The sequence below is a fragment of the Lepidochelys kempii genome, chromosome 10 (assembly GCF_965140285.1).
Source record: "Lepidochelys kempii isolate rLepKem1 chromosome 10, rLepKem1.hap1, whole genome shotgun sequence".
Lineage (NCBI taxonomy): Eukaryota > Metazoa > Chordata > Testudines > Cheloniidae > Lepidochelys > Lepidochelys kempii.
The window spans coordinates 51608119-51625188 of NC_136389.1; the positions used below are offsets into that span (position 1 = coordinate 51608119).

Sequence of the window (17070 nt, forward strand, 5' to 3'; positions counted from 1 at the left end):
ACACGCTCTAGAGACAGATGTGCCTGTTAGTCCTCTCGGGTCACTGCTGCAAAAAACCATGGAGTCCTGTTGGTTTGTGAACACAGAGATTACCTAATGTTTGCTCACTGCTGGCCTAACACGTACATTTAGAGGAAGTGCAAGTATCTCTAACAGGGTCTTCTTCATTTCCTCTCCTGCTCTGCCCACCCCAAGAAACATCCAATGTTCATCCACCCCTCAAATGCTCTGCATCCTCTTGAGGCTCTACAAAAGAAAACTTTAGTTTACAGCTGATGCCTCGAGCCCTAGAGCTCTGATGGCTCTGGGGCACTAAGCATTGCCTGGCACTGTTCTCGCCTCCCTAGCACCAGCTCTGCCTTCACTCTTTTCACTCGTGGAGTTGAGAATGGGTGAGCCGGTGATGGGAATCTGATTATAGACAAATGTGTCTGCTTCTCCCTTGGTTGGAGAGTTGGGGGCGGGGAAGGAGGGAGGAAGTTAATTGTGGGTATGGTGGGAGTTGAAGCATGGAGGAAGGCACATGTTCTAAACCTGTCAGAATTGTTAGGGAGACAGGCAGAAGTTTGGACCAGTTTGTAATGTTCTCCAACCTGTTAGCCCATCCCTTATTAAGGTTTTACACAGTAGTAATATAATCCCAGCCCTGTCACCAGTACACACTTGGTACTGTGTTTGTAGCCCATTGCTGACTGGTTTGATAAGGTTGAGCTTATTGTAGTGCCCCAGGTAGCACTGTGTCACTTGCCTTATCTGGCTTTTTTTTAATTAGATGATTCTTTCAAAGGTTTCTTAAAGCAGAATTGTCTAATAAACAAATAATCTCAAAGATTATAAGGAACCCAATGGACCGGGGTAAAGCAAGGATCTGTTGTATTAATTTAGATGAAATAAAGGTGCCCAAATAGTCAAAAATGTTAACATGATCTTGGTATTGTCCAACATTAAACAGTTTTAAACAAGGTTCAGGGTTGGGTACACAGAGACCTCAGCCTGCTTAGTACCATGGCAAAAACATTATTAGAAATCCTCTTTAACCTTTTATTAAAGATACAAGAAAGAAAAACAGAAAGAAAAAGCATTTGAAATGTAAAGCATTAAATAACTATTTCATTTAACACCATCCCATGTTCCTTTTTCTGTTAGCTGTAGAGAGTCTTTAGAGGGGAAAAATCCTTGTCTGACAGTGGTGTTAAAGACAGTGGTAACTGTCCTTTTGTGGGGAAAAAAGAAGGTAATTGAGATGGGCTGGAACTGCTGCTGCTGCTGTTAAAGTCTAGTCCAGTCTCCTAGAAGGCAAAACAAGACAAACACACACGAAAGGGGAGAAAAAAGAACAGCAAAGACAGAAAATGCAACTTCTGTCTCTGATGTTAACTTTCACTTGCAAGTTTGCTGCTGGAGAAAGACAGACACAGCACCCGGTCTTATTATGCACTTCAAGACCTGGCAAACTTGTACTGGTATCGGACTGTTTCGGGCATTTGTTTTACCTGTCTTTTTGGTCACAGGCTTGCAGTAATGTTGCAAAATTTGCAGTCTTGGCCAGCTAAGCTAGACTTGTAATAGGCAGAAGGAAGAAGGAGAAGGATAGGAAAGAGAAGAAATAAATTGGGGAAGGAAAAGAACCCACTGGAAGAGAGAGCCAGGGATGGGGAACTAAAGGGTATTGCAAAAATAGCCCATTGGCTACTGCCTGTAGCAAAAATCCCCCACGACTGGAGACGGGACACTAGATGGAGAGGGCTCTGAGTTACTTCAGAGAATTCTTTCCCAGGTGTCTGGCTGGTGGGTCCTCTCCAATACTCAGGGTCTAACTGATCGCCATATTTGGGGTCAGTAAGGAATTTTGCCCTGGAGCTGGTTTGGCAGAGACCCTGGTGGGGGGGAGGGTTTACCTTCCTCTGCACTTGCAGGTTTAAACTAGTGTAAAAGGCGGATCATGATTTGAGGACTTAAGTAACTCAGCCAGAGGTTAGGGGTCTATTACAGGAGTGGGTGGGTGAGGTCTGTGGCCTGCAATATGCAGGAGGTCAGACGAGATGATCACAGTACTCCTTTCTGAACTTAAAGTCCATGAGTCCATAGCAGTGAGTCTCAAAGCCCAGGTCAACTGACTCAGCCTCTCAAGGTTTGTGCTACAAGGCTAAAAATAGCAGTGTAGAAGTTCTGGAGCCTGGGCTTTGAAACCGGTGAGGGGGTGGATCTCAGAGCCTGTAGTCCAAGCCCAAACATTCACTCTAATATTTTAGCTCTGTAGCATGAGCCCCACAAGCCCAAGTCAGTTAACCTGGTCTCTGAGACTTGCTACAGTGGTTCTTTTATTTTGCATTGTTGTCATAGTGTCAGTCCCAGCTGGTGTTCAGGAATTAGCCGGAGCAGTGCTCATCTGGCTCCCTCTTTCTGGCCTGGAGTGGTCAGAACATCTCTCAAGATTAGAACAAAGGTCCAGGGTCCCAGGAAATGGTGGGGGTGGCAGCCATGATGGTGACGCTCATTCCTCCTCCTCCTTTCAGTCAGCCAGTGTCATGCTAGCCAACTTTTCCCTCCAAAATATCTTTCTGAGGATCCCAAAAGGGAATGATGGGCAGGATAGCCCATCCTCTCATTGTTTTGTTAATCAGTAAGGCCTAGCTTCTGACACACCAATTTTGATCCGTTAATTTCTGGTCCCATGCTTCTCTGGTTTAGCAGGCATGGTCTTAATGCAGTCCTTGAATTATATCTGTAGGCCTTCTTGTATAGGCTAATTAAGTTTCTTTGTCTCCCTTTTGTACTTTTTCCCATCAAAATGTATTGTTATAAGTCATTGTGTCATTTACTAAATGTTCGTTCACTCCTTACAGTAGAACTCACAATTAGGGCAAATGGGTAGGCCCAGTCATTACAACAGATCCTGTTTGCATGCATCCCTTAAATGAACTGATCAGATGATATGCACCGCAGAGCCAACAGTATGCAGATAGCATATAACTCCTTATCTTTCACCATGTATGACCACACCAGTACCACCAAGACAGCCCCATGCTTTAGGATGAGATCAGCTTATTGATGAAGAACCGCTGGTTGAAGCTGAGCCATAACAAGACAGAGGTGATGCTGGTGGGCATATGAAAGCATTCTGAAGAGGTTTGCAGCCACAATGCAGTCAACTTTAGCTGAAGGGTCACACCCACAATTGGTCAATTCAGTCCATAGTTTAAGAGTACTCCTGTATTCCTTGCTGAAACTAAATTCTTGCATAGCAGCATCTGAGAGTAACACTTAATACCATCTAGTTAGCTAAGAGAGTCTGTCCCATCCTGGAGAATGATAACCTGGCCTCAGTTATTCATGCCTTAGTCACTTCTTGGCTGGATTACAGCAATGCGATATATCTGGGCATGAAGCCATCAGCAATTAGGAAACTCCAACAAGTACAGAACGCTGCAGCTTGTCTCCTCAGCAACTCAGACTCTCACAAGCACCTCAAAACTGTCCTCTGTTCTATATTGACACTTCTCAAAGAATATTAAGTCAAGTTTAAGGTGTCTGTCCTTATTTTCAAGGAGACAATTAGATGCCTTAACTATTTTACGGCCCAATTCTGCATCGCCTCCAGTGTATCACATGCGTGTGGCTTTGGAGTCAAATCCTTGGGTAAACTGCTGCAGTGTGTCTGAAGTTTAACCTGATGAAGAATCAAGGACAATAGAATTGCTGTGAAATCCTATTAATAAGTAAAGCTTGTCTCCCATGATGCATTGTGATGATTCAACTAGAGGACAGACTGCAGTGCATCTTGGGAGCTGTAGTCCTGCCAGGGAGCCTGGCCAATAGAGGAAAATGGAGAGCATAAGGTGCCTGCACTAAAGCTCTCATGATGCACTGCAACAACTCCAGCAAACACCAATTTGATGTTGAAGTGACCCAAAACAAAATATTTTGTTTAGATTTTTCCACAAAAAAATTTGATTTTTCAGAAATTGCATTTTCAATTGAAAACTCCCAATGAGCTCGATTTAATTAGCCTTTTGTGGTGCTCTGCCCCACCATGTGGCAGACCTGTGTACAGTGTGACATGCACTTTTGCTCCTTGAGTCAGCAGGAGCTGGTAGTGCTGCAGAGAAAGTGTCTCTGGCCAATGAGTGGGAACGCCTGTGTCTGACTGGGGTACAGGTGAGGATGAAGGTAATGGGCAAAAGAGGTTGTGGTTGTTTCTGTCCTTAACCAGAAGGATAATATCCAGAACAGCAGGGGGGAAATGCAGATCCTTAGGGTTCTGCAGCTTCCTCACACAAACAACCTCCTCCCCCAAGAACCAGTTGCACAGATTGTGTAGAACGTACTCTTCATCTAGTGTGTGACCTAAAAGGAAAGAATGGTTTGCAAAACAAGGCAAAGCATCATCTGGCTTCAGATGTTGCTTTTTAATGCAGACCAGTTTGTGCTGTTTAAAAGGACTGAAAACAATTTGACTTCTTCACCTGCTTCTTGGCTTGGATAACAACAAACTTTTACTTGTGTGTCTGTATGCTTTACCAATGTACAGCAGCGGCAGGCTGGCGGTGCGCTTGGGAATCCTGTTAGCAAAGCCTTGAGTGGGAAGCATTCATGTGGCATGGCTTAGAACTCTGAGTTTGCATTCAGGGAGTTGCCTTTATGTGTAAGGTTAATCATAATGTCATCAGCAATCCCTCGATGTAAGGTTAATACTGCTGACAATAACAGAGTGCGAAAATCCCTCTCATGGGATTTTATTCATTAAAGAATTGTCATTTTAATGGGGTTCGTTCAGGATAGTATCAAAATTCCTAGTTCCAACAGTAACCAATAAATAACCAATAAATTAGCTGTACATCTTCTGATCCAGTGGCACTTAGGACCTTCCCAATATTAGGGGCTTTATCTTATGTACGCAGCTGTGCCCCCTGAGTCCCACTCCCCGGAAAAGTGTCCCAATTTTTCACACTTGCAATCTGGTCCCCCTAGTGGTGCTTTACCCATTGATCTAGAAATACTTCTCCCAAGGCAACATCTCTGGATACAAAATGACAGCGGGATCCAGCCAGCTATTTCTAACACTGCATTGCCCTTCCTACACCAATGGAAAATGAGTCCAAACAGTTGATGTAGCCCCATTTTGTAGATGGGTTGGGTGGTACTGTATGCCTTTCTATGACACACATTCTTCTGCCCATGTTAATTTCTGCTTCCCAGTGACATTGTCACTGTATGTGTGACAATTTGAAACTGAAATGCCTCGGCTTCCTGGCCTTAGATTATAAACTCTGCAGGGCTAGGAACTTGTCTTACACTGTGTGTGAGGTGCCAGGTAATTTTACAGTGCTCCAGGAATGATTAAGTTGTTTGGGTTATATACTTGGGCTGGGTAGGTGGGTGGTTTGGTTTGTGAAGCTGGTAGTAATCTCAAGGTGAGCACCACAGACATGCAAATAAATGTCAACATAAGGGATTTCCTTCCCTTTGTATAGCACAAAACAGGGCAGGGAGAGAGGTGAAGACCATGTAGAGGAGAAATGTCCTTCCACAGCCACGCCACGGGAGCTCAGTTTTTGTAGCAATGGGGAGGACTTGGGCATTCACTACTCGGTACAGCATGTCCGCCCCTCCAACCCAGTCTGGGCAATGTAACACGTAATGCAAAATGACCTAAGCAGCAGGAACTCTCTCTCCCCGTGTCACTGCAGCTTGCTGTGAAGGCGAACAGAGGCCGAGGTTTGGTAGGAGGCCTGCCAATGACATCCCAGCAGAGCACAGTACTGTTCTTGCAGTACTACTGTGGAAACATAGACAGACAGACACACAATACAGCTACGTCCATACAGCAGCGACAATGTTGTCCAGGATAGTCCACTGTACAAAGCTGGGGGACGGTATTAAAAAAAGTAGCTGATCAAGCAATTTGACTGACCAAATGTACGTAAGTCTTGGGTACTATTGAAAATCATCCCCTAAATGTGTCACTGTGACCTTTTTCAGATACATCCTGTGACTGTGCAAACAGCTCACCGCATAATGGTGTGAAATTCTCCACAGGCTGAATCTGACAACTAGCAACATTAAGTGGTCAAATGCTGCTGATTTTAGTGGCTTCCAAGAGTGTCTGTTCCATCTCAGTACTATTCGTCAGCCACTCTGACGTGCTGTAAATGGTATGACATTGACTCAGAACAAGCCAGTCATCACAGCTTAAAGATCCACAGAAACACCAAGTCCGTGCTGTACTGCCTTTGTTTGAGCTGAGCACAGTACATGTCTGTTTCTCCCCAAATTTAAGAGATTTGCTATCAATTTGCTGGTTTCAATCTCATTTTCAAGAAAATTTTGCAACTGTTTGTTGTCAATTACTGAGCCAAAAGAAATCCCCCACTCCCAAAATGTTCTGTTTTTTTACAACAGGGATGGGAGATGCTCAAAGCATCTGGGCTTGTCTACACACAAACTGGAGGCACAATAACTAAATCAGTTTGAGTTCAACCTTTATTTATTTGGGTGCAAGTCTGTGAGTAGCCCCTCTTATTTCAGTGTAACTCAAGTTGGCAAACAGATGTAGTTATTTCAGAGCTGGTGTGCATGTGTAGACAAGCACTCAGAATCATCAGAGTTCAAAGGAGCAACAAGGGAGTATGTCAAAGGCCAGCCCCTTAAATCTATTCTAAAAGGTGCCACTTTGAGGAAGCAGAAACCTTATCCCACAGGGAAATGGGGAACTGTAATGAGTGTCTGGCCATGCTCCTGATCTAGGGAAGCTGACAAATGATAAGCAGGGGAAAGCAGAGAGTGGAAGAATTGAATGTGCGTATCCAATATCCTTGATTGCAGGGCTGGCGGGGGGAGGGGATACAGTGGTTGGGGGAGGGGACTAGCTCCTCCTCCCTCCATAAAAATGTTGGGCGTGGGTCTGATGTATGTTTCTGCCGCCACAATATTTTCCATCCACACAATATCTCATGGAGGGAAGAGCAGGACCCGGCTATGTTTCCACCCCACATGCGTGCACTGGGGCTTGAGGGGAGAGCGGGATGCAGAGAAGCGGCTGGAGAGGCCATTGGGATGGGGTGAGGGACAGTGTACTGGCACATGGGCAGGGGGCTTCAGTGTACAGGGCAGTAGGGAGGGGTCCACAAGGCACCATCTGCTGAGGAACTGCTATAGGAATGGCAGGAGGAACTGCCCGGATGCCCATTCCCAACCTGAAGCTGGCTGTCCCCACCCAGTCTCAGTAGCTCCCCTTGCTCTCCCTTGTACTCCACCCAATTCCACCCCACCCCATCCCTCCGTTTGATTTATTGACAGGGTATTTACAGGAGGATCTCCAGTACCCTGGGGAGAGAGGTGAACCTATCCCCAACCAAAACTTGCTGGCTCAGCTGTGGCCATGGCCCCCTCCTATAGCAAATGTGACTGCTGCCGTTCCTCCTCTGCAGAATATGTTCCATCGAAGACAAGGGGACAGGAAGAACACTGCTAAGTCGGCAGCTGATCCTTTTTACGTGCAGCTCAGCAGTTCCGCAACATGCCCTTGCACCTGGAGGTCACCCTGGGGCTGCAGCTCTTTGTTCCGTTTCCTTCATTCTTGGCCTCTTGGGTCCTGCCAGCTCTCAGCCCTGAAACAACAGTCTGTGTTTGGGGTGGGTGTTGAAGTCTGTGTACATACAACAAAATGATCAGCTGTTTCCAAGGGATAAGCGGATAGCATCATTCCATTCTTACTAGCTTTTGCTGGAATAGCCTCATCCTTCACAACAAGGATAAGGTGCCAGCTGCTAAATGTGGAAGTGAAGAAGCTGTGTGGAGGGAAAGACTGGGGATGTTCTTCTTGGCTAGGGTTCTTAGGGCAGACAGGGAACTCAGTCTGATGTGTGTGGCACCAGTTTGAAAAATACAATCATACAGATATCCCAATGTTGTAATGTATCAGAGGGGTAGCCATGTTAGTCTGGATCTGTAAAAGTGGCAGAGTCCTGTGTCACCTTATAGACTAACAGACGTATTGGAGCATAAGCTTTCGTGGGTGAATACCCACTTCGTCAGATGCATGTAGTGGAAATTTCCAGAGGCAGATATAAATATGCAAGCAAGAATCAGGCTAGGGATAACGAGGTTAGTTCAATCAGGGAGGATGAGGCCCTCTTCTAGCAGTTGAGGTGTGAACACCAAGGGAGGAGAAACTGCTTTTGCAGTTGGCTAGCCAGTCACAGTCTTTGTTTAATCCTGAGCATAGGTTACATTGGTGAACGTGCAGGTGAATGAACCGGTGATGGTTAGGTCCCGTGATTCTCACCAGCAACTACACACTGCACCATAGTAACTCTAACTCAGGAACCAATCCATGCAACAAACCTCGATGCCAACTCTGCCCACATATCTACACCAGCGACACCATCACAGGACCTAACCAGATCAGCCACAACCATCACTGGTTCATTCACCTGCATGTCTACCAATGTAACCTACGCCATCATGTGCCAGCAATGCTCCTCTGCTATGTCCATCGGCCATACTGGACAGTCCCTACGTAAAAGGATAAATGGACACAAATCAGATATTAGGAATGGCAATATACAAAAACCTGTAGGAGAACACTTCAACCTCCCTGGACACACAGTAGCAGATTTAAAGGTAGCCATCCTGCAGCAAAAAAACTTCAGGACCAGACTTCAAAGCGAAACTGCTGAGCTTCAGTTCATTTGCAAATTTGACACCATCGGCTCAGGATTAAACAAAGACTGTGACTGGCTAGCCAACTGCAAAAACAGTTTCTCCTCCCTTGGTGTTCACACCTCAAATGCTAGCAGCGGGCCTCATCCTCCCTGATTGAACTAATCTCGTTATCCCTAGCCTGATTCTTGCTTGCATATTTATACCTGCCTCTGGAAATTTCCACTACGTGCATCTGATGAAGTGGGTATTCACCCACGAAAGCTTATGCTCCAATACGTCTGTTAGTCTATAAGGTGACACAGGACTTTTTGCCGCTTTTACAAATGTTGTAATGTGTATCTGTGTGTTGTGGTACAAAAGAGTAAGTGTGTTGAGAGCATTTTGCTGTGGGTTCACCTGTGGCTGTCTAAAGGCACTGTTTTCAGAAATGTTTGGGAAATCAGGTGCAGCTGGGAAGGAGTAGGTTCTTCTGCCATTGTGTCTCTTTGAGCTCCAAGTTAGGTGATATATCTCTTACTGAACTAACAAAGGTAGTTTCCCCCTTCAGGTAATGTTTGGGTTCAAGGTACCGTTCTTTCCTTAGAGAAACATGGACCGAATGGTTGAAACACAGGTCTATTAGTCCGGGGACTTGGATTCTAGTGTCACTTGTGCAACTGACTTACTATATCACCTTGGACAAGTTACTTAAACTCTCTGTAATGTGGGGACAATTCTTTCCTACCCTATCAGGGTGCTGGAGATTAAATCATTACTGTTTATAAAGTACTCTTTGCTTCTTAGAGGATGCTATATTCCTGTGGTGTTTTTTTTGTGTTGAACTAGCTCTGTGAGGGGTTTTAGTTTTCACTACCTCACAAATCTTCCGTTAAATGTTTGTTTTGCCTTTGTATGCTCTACCTCAGAAATTTTCTCTCCACAGTCTAATTCCCTAAAGTCACAGTCTGTACCAAGCTCAGTGTAAATTACAATGAAAAAGGAAAATCCAGAAAAGAGGAATTATTTCAGCATACATCTACAGTTCCCATTCTCAAAAGCTTGGCAGTTTCTTCAGCGTCAACCAAGATTCTGTTAATGGATCGTGATATTACTGACATTCCTGTTAGTGCAGACGGTGCTAATGTTGTGCGTGTTCTAAATGCATAAACATTCAGGATGGGTGCAGTGAGAGCTAGTGGGGAGATCATGCGGAATAAAGTATCCTGTGTAGGCAGTCAACCCTTTTCTGAGATTTTTTTGTATTATTGTGATGGGGTATACCAGACCCTCTGAGGCTCACTGCTGGAGGCCTCATGGTCCTGCCACACCCTGCCCCCAAAAGCAGGCAGTGGAGAGGGTCCTCTAAGCTTTCTAGAGTGGCTGTGTGGGACACAGTAGTGTCGTGAGGTAGTCATGTCGGAAGCCAGGGAGAGTGAGAAGGAGCCCTGAGATGGTTGCAGGGACTCCATCAGGACAAGGCCCTGAGGTAAAGCTGTAGATGGCACAGGGCCACGGGGAAGTGGCCCAGAGAATTAGAGCGGCAGCGTGACTTAGATAAAGGGACACAGCAGACAGCTGCTATCTACAGGGTCCCTGGATTGGGACTCAGAGAAGTGGGTGGACCTGGGTTCCCCCCCAACCCCTATTAGCCACTGGCCTGAACAGTGAGACACCCCAGAGGGGGGGATTGAACTATAGTGGCCCGACTGGAGGACTGGAGCCAGGAAGCCCCAAGAGGGTGAAGACATTGTTTCCACAAAGGGAGCCCTGGGGCGCTGCTCTGTCCCAGAGGAGGGACAGTCAGAGAGAGAGAGAGAGTGTGCAGGCATGCACTCGGCCAAGGGGGCACTCACAAGAGGCGAGGGCACCCTGTTACAAAGCAGCTGCACCAGAGGTGGACTGATGCCCACGCTCACTTTTCCAGGCCAAGTCGTCCTTGCTGAGTGGACTAGCAGGTTTCACGGAAGAAAAGCCCATAGAAAGAATGTGTGTTCAGACTGTCAAATTCCAGGAGAGTTCACGACAGAGGCCCAAAACAGCTACTTCCTGGTGACAGGCATTGCCTGTGTGCAGTTTGTCTCTGTTCAAGGAAATGGGACTTGTGTACATTTGGTAAACAAACAAATTGCTCCAAGAAAATATGTGACATTCCTTTCTCCTCCCACCATCTATGCAGATCTATTCCAGGCCCCTCTAAACTGATCTACAGGGCCTTAAAATCTGCTACTACTTGCCAATGTTCCCCTGCTCCTGAAATGTTCAATGTAGAAGGAAAACTGTCTGTTCAATGTAGAAGGAAAACCTACCTGGCATGGTGTCAGTGCTTAGGTTGGCTTTGTTAAACATCACCTAAAAGGAAGACAGAAGATCAAATGAGAAAAGACTGTATGGTGAGGAGATTGAGACTAGTAGGAAGAAGGAGCAAATGCAGCTATTGAAACCATAGTTGTATCAGACTCCTGGGTCATATGAAGTTAATTTTTGTCTGCCAGCAATTTATTCATAAAAGCAAAAGTTTTGCGCGACTCCTTCCCAGATCAGTATGCTCCATGTCGTGCGTCCTACTGCTTATGATTCCGACCATGAGGAAGCTCTGAAATACAACTGATAATCATCCCTGCTCAGCGCCAGTTAACATTTGTAAGTCATTGGCAGGGCCATCCGTAGGAGGGTGCAGGGCCTGGGACATTAGAAACTTGGCGCATATCTGCCGGGTGGTGCTCCCCCCTCCCCTGCTCTGCCCAGGCACCACCCCAACTCCACCCCTTCCCCCAAAGTCCCATCCCCCCCCCCCGCCTCTTCACATTCTGCCCCCACCCTGCCTCTAGACAAATTGGAGGATTGGGCCAAAAGAAATCTGATGAGGTTCAACAAGGACAAGTGCAGAGTCCTGCACTTAGGACAGATGAATCCAATGCACCGCTACAGACTAGGGACTGAATGGCTAGGCAGCAGTTCTGCAGAGAAGGACCTAGGGGTGACAGTGGACGAGAAGCTGGATATGAGTCAACAGTGTGCCCTTGTTGCCAAGAAAGCCAATGGCATTTTGGGGTGTATAAGTAGGGGCATTGCCAGCAGATCGAGGGACGTGATCGTTCCCCTCTATTCGACATTGGTGAGGCCTCATCTGGAGTACTGTGTCCAGTTTTGGGCCCCACACTACGAGAAGAATGTGGAAAAATTGGAAAGAGTCCAGTGAAGGGCAACAAAAATGATTAGGGGTCTGGAACACATGACTTATGAGGAGAGGCTGAGGGAACTGGGATTGTTTAGTCTACGGAAGAGAGGAATGAGGGGGGATTTGATAGCTGCTTTTAACTACCTGAAAGGTGGATCCAAAGAGGATGGATCTAGACTATTCTCAGTGATAGCAGATGACAGGACAAGGAGTAATGGTCTCAAGTTGCAGTGGGGGAGATTTAGGTTGGCTATTAGGAAAAACTTCTTCACTAGGAGGGTGGTGAAAAACTGGAATGCGTTACCTAGGGAGGTGGTGGAATCTCCTTCCTTAGAAGTTTTTAAGGTCAGGCTTGACAAAGCCCTGGCTGGGATGATTTAGTTGGGATTGGTCCTGCTCTGGGCAGGGGGTTGGACTAGATGACCTCCAGAGGTCCCTTCCAACTCTGATATTCTATGATTCTTCCCTGCCCAGTTCTGCCCCTTTCCCCAAGCGTGCTGTGCCCTCACTCCTCCGCCCTCATCCCCAGCACCTCCTGATGCTGTGAAACATCTGATCCGCGGTAGGTGCTGGGAGGAAGCGGGAGGCGCTGATTGATGGGGCCCGCTGGCAGGCAGGAAGCACTGCGGGAAGGGGGAGGTTCTGGTAGGGGAGGCTCCTCCTCAACCCTCCCTCCCCCCCCGCCTGCCACTCACCTTCCTGCTAGTCTCCTCACCCCGCTGGCCTACCCGCCTCCCACCTCACCTCCCCGCTTGCAGGGCCCCCCAAAGCATGGGGCCCGGGGAAGTCACCCTGATTCGCCGTACCCCAGGGACGGCTCTGGTCATCGGCTTTGGAAGAGCTGAATACACTTCATTGCCCACAGCAACCACACAGGCTAAGAAATGAGCTCACGCCCAGTTCTCTGTTGTGTATTTTAACAGTGCTTTCATCGAGTTCTTGTTTGCACTTGACTTTCTGGGGCAGCTTTTATAGCCGTGCCCAGAAAATCCCTTGCTTGTTTGGAAGAGGGTGGAATGGGAGTCATAGTCACATCACAAAAAATACTGCATAGGAACCTGAGCTCAGACAAAAAGAAAAGGAGTACTTGTGGCACCTTAGAGACTAACAAATTTATCTGAGCATAAGCTTATTTGTTAGTCTCTAAGGTGCCACAAGTACTCCTTTTCTTTTTGCGGATACAGACTAACATGGCTGCTACTCTGAAACCTGAGCTCAGACAGGTGATTGCATATGACCCTGCTGCTAAACAAATCAGCAGTAGGCAGGAACAGCTATAAAAATCATATTGCAATCAAGCTACTTCTGTGCTGCTGCTCCAGCATATTTAGCTTCAAGCATCTGAGGCCTCCAGCCCTTGGTTCTTTTAGTGATATGTTGTTTGATCAGTGATGCCAGTGGCTTATTTTCCATAGTAACTGCTGGATCCTGAAATCTTTGCTCAGTGCTGGGTTCTCAGTAGGAGGCCTTGAGTGAGTAATGACAGGATCAGGCAGGCCCAAAGGCACTCAGTATTCGTGCTGTGTACTACAAGTGATGAGCTGAAAGAGGAATATCATAGTATAAATATCAGACCTGTAAAATAATAGCACTAGAGATGTTGGCTAAGTCATTATGTTGATCTTCTGCCATGTTGCAATATAGAAAACAGTCCCGAGGCTTATAATATAAGAAAACAAAAATGGCCGCAGAATTCTTGTCTGGGGTAAATATTTTTTTACTATTGGTCTGAAAGGTCATAATTGTAAGTAGATTGTTATTTTCACATTTCCTTGTTTGGGGGAAACAGCTTACAGTATCTTCCAGGCTTAGTTAATTTGCTTATTTAAAATCTGGCACAAAATAAAGGTTTCTCTGTCAGGTACATGTCAAACAAGCATTCTCATAAGAGCACTAATAGGTCTTTATCTATGTCCTGGGATAGGAAGCAGATTCTGTTGGCAGATCTCATTGCATCATACTACTGATGGTGAAAGATGAGGAAAATGGTTTTTCATCAAGACAACAATATTAGTTTGTTCTATTTCCTCCATCCCTATTAAAATGGACAGTAAAAAAGTCACTTGTTAACAGTGCTATAGTGTACCTATGTACACATATATATGTGTTAATAATGCTGTGCATTTTTGTAGGACTCTTTAGGTGAGACTCAAAGTGCTTTACAAACGTTAATGAATTAAGCCTTTAAGCACCTGGAAGATAGGGGATTATTATCCCCAGTTTACCGTAGGACTTAAGGAGGTTGTGACTTGTTCAGTATCCCAGAGGAAGTCTGTGGCGGAACTGGGACTAGAACTCTCATATCCTGGCTCACACTTCAGAGTGGGCTTGTTCTGAATGGCATTTTGTTTGTTTGCCATTTTAACTATATTGATGTTTGTGTGCCTTACCCTGCTGTAGCTAACCCAAGGCTTCCCTGTATGTCTTGCAGAGTGTCTGGAGGAGAACTTTTTGACTTTCTGGCACAGAAAGAGTCTCTGAGTGAGGAGGAAGCAACCAGATTCATTAAGGAGATTTTAGATGGTGTAAACTACCTCCATGCCAAGAAAATTGCTCATTTTGATTTAAAGGTAAAGAAACATTGACCTAGTTAAAAGAAATAATTATAGCATATATTCTATAATGCAGCATATGTGATACATTTAAATGTGATGGTATATAAAATATGTTTGATAATAGAGAAGGTGGAAGCGTAGAATGCTTAGCTTTTTGGACTGAGGCTTCCTGTGATGGATGGACATGACAGCACTCAGTGGAAAGCAGAAATGGTATTTCCCAAGATTTTAGAACCATACAATCGTAGGTCTGGAAGGGACCTCAAGAGGTCATCTAGTCCAATCCCCTGCACTCAAGGCAGAACTAAGAATTATCTAGACCATCCCTGACAGGTGTTTGTCTAACCTGCTCTTAAAAATCTCCAATGATGGAGATTCTACAACCTCCCTGGGCAATTTATTCCAGTGCTTAACTACCCTGACCGTTAGGAAGTTTTTCCTAATGTCCAGCCTTGTATTTCTTTTTAGTGATGAGAATGAGAAATCAAAAAAGCCTTCATCTTGTGGGTGTCAGATATTTTAATTAATGCTACTGTTATTTATTGTTTATATAATAGCACCCAAAACGTGGTGGATGCTTTTACAAACATACTGGAAGATGTACAGTACCTGCCCCAGAGAACTCACAAACTAGTAACCATCATGAGTCCTTTTCTAAGTAATTTACCTTTGGAATCCTAACTCCATCAAAGCAAATTAGTCTAAGTGAACTTTTAAATATTAATAACAGTCAATATAACATTTGCCTTGTAAATATTAGACTTAATCCATATTCCCACTTCTGGCAAGCATTTCCTATGTAGAGACCCACTCGATCTGGGTTCAAGTTATAGTATGTGCGTTGTGAGTGCTACATGCTGCTTCCAGTCCTGTCCAGTTCATTTCTTTACCAAACACAGCACAAACTACAACAGTGATTGTGTTTAGAATTCTGTGAGGAGTGAGGAACATTATTCTGAAACTACAGAGTTCAAACAGCTTCGGCAATGTATGTTTGACCAGGAAATAAGAGGTAGATTAGTTCAGTGGCTCTCAACCTTTCCAGACTACTGTACCCCTTTCAGGTGTCTGATTTGTCTTGTGTACCCCAAGCTACACCTCACTTAAAACATACTTGCTTACAAAATCAGACATAAAAATAGGGTCACAAAAGTGTCACAGCACACTAGTACTGAAAAATTGTTTACTTACTGATTTTTACCATATAATTATAAAATAAATCAATTGGAATATAAATATTGTACTTACATTTCAGCGTATAGGATATAGATCAGTATAAACAAGTCCTTGTCTGTATGAAATTTTAGTTTGTACTGATTTCGCTAGTGCTTTTTATGTAGCTTGTTGTAAAAGTAGGCAAATATCTAGAAGAGTTGATGTACCCCCTGGAAGACTTCTCTGTACCCTCCGGTGTACACATATCTGTGGTTGAGAATCACTGGTTTAGTTGGCACTGTCATTCCAACACCAAGTATCAGTTGGTTCAGAATATGGCTGCTGGCCTGCTTAGTCATCCAGGTCACTGAGAGCACATCACCCCAGTGTTCCCCATGTACTATCAGGTGAATTTATAGTTTTAGTCCTTATCTTCAGAGCATTTCATGGAACTGGCCCAGACTTCCTGGGAGACTCTGTCTCTGTCCATGACTGTGATCTGCCTCGACAACAATTTGCCTCTGGAACTAGGATTCTGTCACCCACAAGGATGAAACTTGAGGCTGGGAAACTGAGCATTCTCAGCAGCAGGCCTGCAGCTATGGAATTTGCTTCCACAAATGTTGCCATTTTCAGGACTATGTACAAAACATGGCTCCATCCCTCCTCAGAGCAAGGTGGAAGGTAGAGGAGATATGAGGAACTTTAAAATGGGAGCGGGGGGCCTAGAGTAGATCACATGCTGTTCACCATAATTTTGGTTCTAGAATTCTGTGATGCCTAGTTACTGCAGTGATGAGTATTACATGGGCAGATGTATGCCCAAGTTCTTCTCTTGAATATATAGTCTTCTTGTTGCAATTGCATATATCCCAGCAATATAGTACACTTCATCAAACTTCTGTCCATATGTTTGTTTGTTTATGGGTGTGAGTATGTTGGGGTTACCCTGAAGCCACGTAGCCCAAGAACAAAGGTTTACACTGTGCATTTGAAAAATATGATACCATTCAGTGATGGAATATAATTATGTGAACATGAATAAAACTTTTCCCAGGGTGAGTTCTGGCTACTGAAATCCACGTCCCATGTCAATAAAGTTCAGTGGTCAATAATGATGTTGGAAAAAGAGCAAAAAGAAATGTGCACGTGGGGCAGAAGAGATATCATTTCATAAATACAGTAAATAAATCACTCACAAGTGATTTAAAGCCGGATTCAAGATATCACTCATCTGGCTTTTATAGGACTATTTTTAGAGCTTCTGCAGCATTAAGCTAGGCATTTATTTTTAAGCAATAATCCAACTAGGGAAATGGAGATCCATAATTATCTTGTCACTCTTATCAATCTCTTCAATCTTGCCATAAAAAAACAGAAGTTTGGGGAACATATAATGGGAACTAGTTTGAAATGGGTTTTTTGGGGGGAGGCTTGCTTGTTTGTTTGTTTTTAGTGGCCTTGCCGAGATTTGACTGTGGAAGTGTCTGCAAAAATAAAGGCTGTTGAAGCGAAACAAACAAACAAAACTCAAAA

At 44.8% G+C, this 17070-nt stretch overlaps 1 protein-coding gene across 2 annotated transcripts in view; it reads left to right on the plus strand.

The window, feature by feature from the left end:
• Positions 1–17070, plus strand: part of DAPK2 (death associated protein kinase 2) — an 89890-nt gene that overhangs the window by 46241 nt on the left and 26579 nt on the right. For both annotated transcript variants that reach the window (XM_073303561.2, XM_073303560.2), the window contains exon 4: positions 14256–14394. In XM_073303561.2, the coding sequence (XP_073159662.2) occupies positions 14256–14394 (139 nt within the window). The remainder of the gene's footprint in view (positions 1–14255; positions 14395–17070) is intronic.